The sequence below is a fragment of the Anarrhichthys ocellatus genome, unplaced genomic scaffold (genome assembly GCF_004355925.1).
Source record: "Anarrhichthys ocellatus isolate YVR2014 unplaced genomic scaffold, GSC_Weel_1.0 scaffold13, whole genome shotgun sequence".
NCBI classification, from domain to species: domain Eukaryota; kingdom Metazoa; phylum Chordata; class Actinopteri; order Perciformes; family Anarhichadidae; genus Anarrhichthys; species Anarrhichthys ocellatus.
The window spans coordinates 3059931-3070165 of NW_022280043.1; the positions used below are offsets into that span (position 1 = coordinate 3059931).

The window sequence follows — 10235 nt, forward strand, 5'->3', positions numbered from 1 at the left end:
TTCTATGTAAATGAACACTCTTCTGACTTAAAGGTAATCATACTTTATCCACATGAATTGTTTTAAAAGCTACTTAAACAGAAGCTACATTGTAGGGGTCAAAAGAGTTTAAAAGGAATGAAAAACAATGTTAAGTGCAGCATAGCAACTACAGTCCAACATTGCTCCTATTTTCTACGGTGTGTGTGTTCACTGTGACAAAACAAAGGACTTTCTTAAAACAAGAAAAGACACAAAACTATGACAACTGCCCTGGTTGGTTGAGATTATTCTTTATTATGAAGTGTCACAAAATGCTTTGTGTTCATTGTGCTTACATTGTCTGAATTCTGGCTCAAAAACACCCAGGAGATCCTGTCTCTGCAACAGAGAGCCAAACCTCTTGAGAATAAGGTGTGTTAGATATCGCTATACAGCAGTAAAAATGTCTCAATCCAAAGGATTCTTTACAAACCCACCTGCAATAAATTATTATTTAGGTTATTATCATTCTTTAACTTGGAAATACAAAAAAAGAAGAGAGGTCAAGCTAGTACAAGGTTTTTTAATTCTTCTCTACCTGAATTCTAGTTAGTTTCATTGTGCTACTTTCTTTAAGGTGGAGATGACTTGAATGGAAGTGCTTAGAGAGAACAGACCTGGAGCTCACCCAGAGACAGACACACAGTCAGACAGACGCACACACACAGCTTTTCTGTCTCAAAACCACCAGACAGCCACCCAACAACAACTTCAGCCTCATACCCTTCAGATGTTTAGACTGCAGTGCAAAGTTGCAGAGCGCTTTGAAACACAATGATACAAGTTGTGATGCATAAACAGAGGAATCGCTGTCAGAGAGACTCTCGGTGGTTTGTTGGTAGTAGATATTGTGTTATTACTGTTTTTGTCTCATTCAGATAGAAATGATAATAATAAGATTTTAGAGTTGGTGGTTAAAATATTAGCATATTCTTATTTATATCTCTGCCAAGGGTCGATGTCTCTGAAATGTATTGAGAAATATCGTAATGCTTTTGTTTTCTTTGCCAAACTTGTGCTTTTGATCTGGGATTGTATTTGTGTAGAACTTGTGTTAAAGCCCCACATGTAATGTTTTTTACCTGCTCATATGTGTAGTTGTTGTGAGTATTTTGGCCAAGAGTTTCAAATCACTGCTAAAAAGACAAAGATTTTGGCTCCATAAAGTTGAAGCTGTATGACTAATCGTCTGATACAATTCAAGTTATTGCAGCTCAAATCTAGTTCACACATCAGAGAGAGAGATAGGACCTGTAATGTGCTGACTCACACACTGATGGAGCTCCAGTCACAACAAAAGCCGACTCTTTCTTACTGACTTGTGAGCTCCATTAAAAAAAAGCTTCTTTGTGAAAGACTTAAAGATTGTATCGACTCCTACAACACAAGACTTTCACAACAAAATGTTGACTTTTTGAATTCAGAGCTGATCTGACAGCCTTTGATTTCATACCGGTCCTTTAACTTTATATCTGAGATGTACGTAAATGAAATTAGATAATGGCTCCATGTATCAGTGCAGACTTTCCTTTTGTCCCTAAAACCCTAAATGGTGTCGGATATCGGTAATCTCATACCCGAGGATGCATTGCAATTATTGAAACTTCCTTTGTCAGGGATTCACATCTGAATATTAAACCAATTTCTTTTCAATTGTTGGAAGCTTGACTGTGTATCTCTCACAACAGCGCAACAGCAGGCACCGTGTGCTTGCTTGTGTGTGTGCATGCACCGATGCACTTGTGCCCATGTGTTTCTATGCAAAGTTACAATGAATACATATGGCATATAAACAAACACTTCATGTTTTGTGCAGATCTGTGTCATTCTGTCTCTCAGGAAGCTCCACGAGTCTGTAAAAAAGGTTTCTGAGCTGTAGAGAACTGGGTTCAGCAACACTGGTATTGGCCACCTATAAGTGAAACCATCTGTAGGTTTTGGGTTAATGAGAGTTAGCCTGTCGGTATATCACTCGTAGAGTCAGCCCATGGTCAGCCCAGTAGGGCTAAATGGGGCCTACTGCAGAATAATCAGGACTTGGCCTAATGCATCTATTGGACTATAACAGTTAAGCTGCAGTCGGACCGTCCAGCTAAAGTGCATGCTTTTCCTGTGGTTTAAGAATGCACGCCTTATGGTTTGGAAGTGCACTGGAAGGGTAGTTGAATAATGCATTGCATTTAAAATTGACATTGGTCCGACATCAACAATGGATCAAACTTTGACTTGGTTTTCTATTGAAATCATACTGTGAGTGGCTAGGTACCGTATGCTTACTTTCATTTTGGGATGGTGCACATCTCATTGAAAAGTTCTCCAATCTGATTGCTGTGTTAACCTTATTTCATCATTTCTTTGTATCAGCACAAATAAATGCCTCTTATCAAAAGGTTTGTTGAAGGCCTTTTGTTATTTGGCTGCAAGACAAAGAAGATGTGTTGTCAACAGGTCCCATTTTAACATCCCAGACCCTTTTCAAACCATTAAACTCTCAAGAATGGCCAATGATCCAATCTGAGTAAAATGTTGAGATGCCTAAATTAGGCCTCCCCTGGGTATCGTTAGCAGGCTTATTTCATGCTAGAATTAGCCAAGCACGGGTCTGTCGGGGTTATAGTCGTACAATAGGCCTCACACCCAGCAGGCAGCTGATCCCAGCCTCTCTAGCCTACATCCTACATTAGTTCTACTCACTAAGAGGCAGGCAGTGCATAACAAGAGAGGAAAGACAGGACTTTTCTTTTTGTTTCTCTAACACTACATTGGCATGTTCCCTGATGTCTGTAATATTAGTATTATTCTGTTCATGACTATAGGTGAAGTAAAACATACCTGATTTTAACTGCTATACAGTATGGTAATACTTCATAACTTCATCATAAAATACCATGCATTAGGTGATTATTGCTTTTAAAGAGTCCTACGGAGGCTCCAAGAGAAAAATATTGCCCTCAGGTTCTATCTATAGGAATTTGGCAAAAATCATAAGATTGTATGATGTTGGCATAGATTTCTTTTTCTTTTTTTTTGCATGCAATAACGTTAATAAGAAAAAAAAAAGGTAAACAACTTAATAGGAAAAATAGTAGAAAAAAAAAGTGACATATGCTTTGGCCTGTACTGATAGAAAGAGGTTGGCAAGTATCCTACATACATATACAGAAATGAAAGTGCAACAAATAAGTTAATGCTATCATTTCATAATTATAAAATCAAGTATAAATATACAACAGATAAAAAAAGAAAAACAAATGCTAAAATAAGTAAATAAATAAATAAATAGTATTTGTACCTCAGTAGTGGAGAGAATATGGTCACTTGGTGCAGCAGAACATTATTATTATCATCATTATTACTATAATTATTACTATGATTCCCTTACAAAACAAAATGAAAAGAAAACAACTCTTTCAGTGCAGGGAGGAACCCAGTAGCTATATAGGCTTACTATTGTCTGTGTCGTCATCCTCATCATCATCATGAGTGTCCCAAAATATATGACGCCGTACTGTCTCTAAATGCCAGAAGGAAGCCGTGTGAGTATTATTCTCTCCATCCAGAACAGACGGAGAAGGAGGAGGTGGTGAGTTTTTTGAGGAAGTGCATGCGTACATCAGTTAAATCCTTAAGTGGGCAAATCTCAAGGAGAAAAATTGTGCTATTGTCATCATCATGAACAGGCTCCGAAGGAAAGCAAGGTGGGGGTGGAGGAAGAGAGGGGGAGGAGGGAGAGCAAGGTCACATTCTGACCAAAAATAGATTGTTTGTGACAGCAGTTCAGTCTGTAAGGAGAATGGTAATGTATGTCTGCAGTTCTGTCTGTTGTTTTATCTATGCAGGGGGTCATGCATCTAGGGGGCCGAGAGGAGAGAATGGGCCTTTGAAACAGGCAGACTCGTAGTGCTTGTTCAGGTAACTCTTGAGTGCGAAGGTCTTGTCGCAGCGTTTACACTTGAAGTGCTTGAAGGCCGAGTGGGTCTGCATGTGAGCGCGCAGGTTGGAGCGGTCGGCGAAGGCCTTCCCGCAGTGGGCGCAGCCGAACGGCTTCTCGCCGGTGTGAGAGCGCATGTGGCCCTGTAAAAGCCAGGGTCGACTGAACGCTTTCGCACACACGTCACACTTGTGCTTGAGGTTGTGAGTGAGCAGGTGCATGGCCATGGCGGGCATGGACACGTACACCTTACCGCAGGTCGGACATTTCTTTGCCAGCTTGCTGTCCAGAGAGCGGTGTGTCTGCTTGTGCCGGCTCAGGTTGGAAGACGTGGCGTAGGTTTTGCCGCACTCGTTGCAGGTGTGCCTCTGGATGGCCCTGGGACTGCTGATAGCTTTCCTCCTCGAGCGGCCATCGGTGATGAAGAAGGCATCGACTGAGTATCCCTCACTCACCGCAGCATCTCCGTTGATGTAGCCGTCGGTGATTTCTGAGCCAGGACTGTCGGGGGACTCCGAGTCAGGGGCCCCGTAGTCACTGTGGATACCATCGTAAAGGGGGTCTGGGGAGGGCACTTTGATCCCACCGTCGCTCTCGCCATCGTACACAACAGGGCTGATGTAGTCACTGATGTATCCAGCTGACAAGGGAAAAAAGAAAAGAGTGTTAGGTCATGGAAGTTAATATAAAAGTGGTTTTACACAGAGACATGCGAATCAAAGTCAATCAGATCCAGATTAAAGTATCTGTCCCGGATGTAGCCGTGAAATATCTTGATAGGTGGTAGATTTTCTTTTCTCAAGCTTATCCTTCTTCACAGAGACAGTAATGTAGAGATTTGGTATACTGACACTATTACACAGTCTGAATTGGTGGAATTGAATAAGTGCTTACTCAGTGATGTGAACAGCTACACCATTAGTGACATACAGCTCGCCTCACGCAGCGGTATGGGTTCTTCTTCTGCATCCCATTTGAGTGCATTTATTATGAATCACAACATAGAGATGATGGGTTTACATGTATAATCCAAACAGGTTGCTCATTCAACCAGTCACTTGTTTCTAACATGTTACTGTATGTTGTAGAGACACCATTAAGCCGTTCACTAAGTGCTATGGATGAGCACAAACGCTGACATGACAGCGTACAAAAAATTGTAGCGGCAGTACAATTTTGTATGTGTTGCAAAACAGGATGCATTTTTTTCTTTAAACTGAAAGAGCAGAAAAGTAAAGATGGCAATGCAACAGGAGAAACAGAAGGTTCCAGTGAGATCTAATCCCAGTTCAGTAACTTTACATGTACTGTACTTCCAGGACAGCTAAACCCGATCATCTCGTGTTTTGGTCCTCCTCTCACTCTAAATGTACCGATGAAAACTTAAATAAGCTGCCGCCTGTCAGGTGTAAAAGTACACAGAATACTGTGGTAGGCACAGTCCTTCAGCATGTACCTGCCCTGGAGTAATACTGCAGCAACTATGGCCAAGTCCAATTCGATGCATTTAACCCTGCATACGAAGTATGGGAAGATTCTCAACTCACAACGAGTGAAGCAGCAGTAGCAGATGTAACTAATCGTAACAACTTTAGACATATGTGAAAGTCTGAATTGGCGTATTGTAACACAGAACATCTCACACCTGTGGCCAGTAGTGGTGCAAAAAAAAAAAAGCCTGCAGTAGGAGTCCTGAGATAATCCAGCAATATACTTCCTCTCAGTTCTCAAAGGTTGCAGTTTAAAGACTTCCTCTGAGGAAGATAAATGCACACAGGCTGACCCTGAACTTGAGAAAGCTGATTTAGGCTGTGAAAATGAGCATCAGCACCACGGACGGATCCAGTGCGCTGCAGGTCGATGGCACAGTGACAGCAAGGCTGCTGAACAGGCTCAGTCAGTGCAGGCAGCAGTACAGTGGCTTTTTTTTTTATAGATCAAGGGGTTTAACAGTTGCATGTCAAGCCTTTTGGGCAAAGTACAGTCGCTGAAACTCATTCTAAAACAGTAAAGGCATGTATGAGCTGGTTAGAGGACTACTCCCTCTTGACGAACCAGTAAAAATGCTAGTTATTTTCGCATTTGACATATTTTTTTCACAGGCATCATGAATATGTGAAGAATGTGTACATATTTCTAAATAAATGTACAGTACATAAATGCATACTAACCAGCATATTTACTTGCATTATAAAATAGCTTTAGATTTGATTCCCTCCCTGGCAGGCGGGTCATTACACACATAATGATTTTATTAGACAAATCTCATATACACACCTAACACATCCCCAATGCCTATACCCATCATGCAACATGTCAAGAATTCACATCGACCAAAAGTCAGGAAAAATGAGTTATTCTAGACATCAATGTTGAGGTCATGTGTTAGTTAAATATGTAGTATAAATATGTAGTTGGACATAAGAAAGGACAGACGTTTATGGTTCATCATATGCATCTTCAAAAGATGTATTGTTGCAAAAAAATAGTTACTTTTTTCTCCTTTAAGAAATGAATGTTGTTATTGTGAATCCAGTCTCTCAGAGGATTTTTGGGTAAGATGCATAAGCAACTATGTGACACCAGCTATGTGACACCACATATCTGTCTGCTTACGATAAGAGCTACCACATATCTCCCACGGCGTCCCATCTGAATGCACAGTCCCATCACACACAACGCACAGAACACGGGTGGGATATAAATTATTCCGAAAGCCTGTTCGTTCAAGCAGAGAGTTGCTCCTAATGTGGTGTTGTGGGTAGTGCTCTGTGCAGTACTGTATGTAGATGCTGCATTAAGCTGTTGCCATCAGATGTTGGGGATGGAGACAAAAGGTGGCTGGGACAGGCAGCGTTGCACGCTGCTGCTGAGGTGGCAGATCGCGTGTCAAGCCAAGCAGGGCTCGTTAACCTCGACGTTATAAATACACCACTGACAGCTTTTTTTTTTTTTACTCTATACGAGCAGTGAAATGCAGGCGAGAATGCACACGGAATACACATGTTGATGTGCAACAACGTGTCAATGACATTGGGGTGGAAGCAATACAGTGGTTGCATTTGCATGGCAAAGGCATCTCTGTTTTGTTTGTTTTTATGTGTGTAAAATGTGACACAGTTACAATGTGTGAGGAAGTTCACAGCTTCAGCAGCAAAGAGGCAGCACTGAACAATGAATCGCATAACTGCAACGGGGCCCTGCTTCGTTACGCCTAAAGAGTGACTTTAAAATGTCGTCATAAGAGAGGAACCAACGCAGTAACTAAGCGTAGAAATACCAAACAAGGCCTGGTGTCTTGGACGACAAATTTGCTCAGATTGAAACACTGAATCTCTGAGTCTTAGTGAACAGAAAATGATTTGAGAGCAGTGCTTTGTTTTTCATTTTTTTTCAAGTTAGTCCAAAATAACGAGTGCCCTTGAATAGAAATGTGACGTCCATTCATAATCTGTTACCCATGTTCAACAGTTCACCAGTGAAGTGAGGAAAGACGTCAGCAACGTCAATTCTGCTTTTGGTGCGACAATGTAGACTTGAACTATTGTAGGCATTCAAAGCATTTATTAAAATAACATGACATCCTGCAGGATGTCATCTTGCAAAAAATCTGCCAACACTGCAAAAATAGAACAGCCATACCTGAACAAGGAGCACACCCAAAACCCCATGCAGAGCGAGGGCCTGTGATGAGGATCATTTTGTATGCAAAAAGATATCAAGAAAACACTGGACTGGGCCACTGGTGGTAATGTTTGTGGCCACAGCAGTGTTACATAAAGGAGAACTAGACTGCTGCTTATTTGTGCTGCACCTGGAGGCGGTTGGTGAATAATATTATAATGTTTTTAAATGATATGAACTGTTATCAAATATAAAGTGTCACTATGTTTTGTCAGTTTATTTTCTGTAGAAAACATCTACACCAAACCCACAGGAAACAATAAAGTAGGTTTCATGTGTCGTCACACTGAGCGTGCAGCATGTGCCGAGAAGGACAACACTTTGACTGCGACTGAGCTTTGCCTTTTGAAAATGCACCAGATATTAATAAACACTGACCGTCTTTATCTCTTTTAACCTTACTTAGCCTGCGTACGGGGAAACGTCCCAGTTGACTCTGAGCCAAAATCAATAATACATGGGACATGCGGGATTTAGTTGATTCTCAAGTGACCTTTCTGCTCCAGTGGCAACTCAACTCCTACAACCCCCCCCCACCCGAACATTTAAATCAAGCCTGCTTTGGCTTAAATACTCAGTAAATACCGTGGGTGCTATCATAGAGCAGGGGTGTAGTGCTTGTTGATATTGGCAGCCCTTCAGTGTTTCCGTGCCCATCTCATGTCATAATTCTCTGAAGTCATGTAGAATTACTTATGTGGTAGTGGACTTGGTAGTTGCGGGGCTTTGACGCTTTTATTATCCATCACAGAGGTAATAACAATGTGATAACTCTGAGCTGTCGGCCGTTGTTCTGTAATCAATGATTATAGGCTACTTATCTGCCTGAAGTACCCACACATCACCCTGTAGCAACAACACTGTAATGCGTTTCTAATGGAAAGGCTACACTAACTGTTACAGGATAGTATAAGAACAGGCGCAACACTTCATGCACAGCTGAAATAGGCTACGCACATTTTAAATATTTGACTAAGAGTTGCAGCTCCGTATCGACGACTGGGATCAATCACAGAGAACACGACCGCTAATTTCACCTCTTAGTGACACAGCTAAAGCCTTATTTCTGGAAACAGCATTGTTAGGCTCCCTCCCTACCTGTCCTCCTCCTCCTCCTCCTCCTCCTCCTCCTCCTCTGTCAGACGCACTTGTTTTTGAGACACCTGTTACTGTTAGTGCTCGCTGTGTAGGCAGCATGACCTACCTTTGTCATGCAGCCGCAGGCTGAGGTCTGTCCTGTGTCGGTAGACGTTCCCCAAATCCGCTCCGGCAAAATCATCTAGTTTCACCTTTTTCACCAGGAAAGACCTTGGCATGGTGGTGCGACACTCTCACAAACACAACAACACACACTCACAAACACAGCCGTTTTCCGACGGCCTGGCCAGCGTGCTGATTCGCCCGTAACACACCAGCAAGACGGGCGGATCGGAGGAAGATTGTCGGGCTGCGAGTTGATCCGGTAAAATAGTTTCACGCTCAACCACGGCTTAGTTATTATTTCTTTTCTGTTTTCTGTCTCCCTGCTTTAGTCCTCGTGCAGAGAGGGTGAGGAAGAATTCAACTTCAGCACCGGACAGCTCCCCCACGGGGGGTTCCTCGCGCGCTCTGTACTCGCGAGCAGGTGGCAGACCAGGGGGCAGAGGCTCGTGAGCTGTCCAAAAAATACAAAATAAAAAAAAAAACAATATAACAAGCGGTGGGAGGCACCCTGCAGCGCGTGCAGTGGCTCTCGGGCTCCTTTAAAGAAGAGGAGGGGGAGATGGAGGAGGAGGGAGGGATGCGAAGAAAATAGGGTGGGAGGGGGCGCGACAATTTTGGAAGCTTTTCAAAAAGAAAAATGTCGGACACCGTGCCCTTCCCTCTTTGGCGCAGAAATAGTCCTTAATTCCCGTTAATGGTGACTACTTAGGTTGGTAAAAAAAAATCACAATAACACTCCCTGCGGGTGAATGAATCAACAGCGTCCCCTCTTTCTGTATCCCTCTCTCTCTTCCCCTCGGTCTCTCTCTCTCTCTCTCTCTCTCTCTCTCTCTCTCTCTCTCTCTCTCTCTGCAGCGTCCGCGAGGTATTTCAGTGAGTGTGCCGTCTCGCGATCAGCTGTTGGCATTTATACGGCGCAGAGAGAGAGAGAGAGAGAGAGAGAGAGAGGGAGAGAGAGAGAGAGAGAGAGAGTGAGAGAGCGAGAGTGGAGGGTGGAGGGATGGATAGACACACGGGTAGAGGGAGTGCTTAATTTAATCCATCCCACATCCCCGGGGAGAGGCGACTGGCCCGGATGATTTATTGAAGCTGTTATCACCCCCCCTCTTTCTCTTTCTTTCTCTGTCTTTCATTCTACTTCTCCCTCCTTCCTCTCTCTCTCTCTGTCTTCATTTTTTGAGGTGTGTGAGTGTGAGTGTGCGTGTGCGTGTGCGTTGCTGTGTGTGTGAGGCGAGTCACCATGTTTTGGAGAGATAAGAATGGAAATAGTTATGTTTTGTTTTAAAACACACATCCATTTGCCTCAGATATCATGTCACACTCATTTTAAATATTGTGTCTTGTGGATTATTTTTGGTAGTCCAAATTCTTCTTTTTTGTTTTCCTCTTATTTTTT

The 10235-nt window shown here is 42.7% G+C and overlaps 1 protein-coding gene across 1 annotated transcript; it reads right to left on the minus strand.

Annotated features, from left to right (window-relative positions):
* Positions 1-257: 257 nt before the first annotated feature.
* Positions 258-9675, minus strand: LOC116386777 (transcriptional repressor scratch 1-like). The gene is made up of 2 exons (XM_031853291.1): positions 8841-9675; positions 258-4592 (listed from the first exon to the last, which is right to left on the minus strand). The coding sequence occupies exons 1-2, from the start codon at positions 8950-8952 to the stop codon at positions 3865-3867; spliced, it is 840 nt and encodes a 279-aa protein (XP_031709151.1). The 5' UTR covers positions 8953-9675; the 3' UTR covers positions 258-3864.
* Between the last annotated feature and the right edge of the window lie 560 nt (positions 9676-10235).

Coding starts and splice junctions, on each gene's coding strand:
- LOC116386777 (XM_031853291.1), bottom strand. CDS start 8,952: ATGCCAAGGTCTTTCCTGGTGAAAAAGGTGAAACTAGATGATTTTGCC. Junction 4,593..8,840: donor CCTGCGGCTGCATGACAAAG/GTAGGTCATGCT, acceptor TTCCCTTGTCAG/CTGGATACATCAGTGACTAC.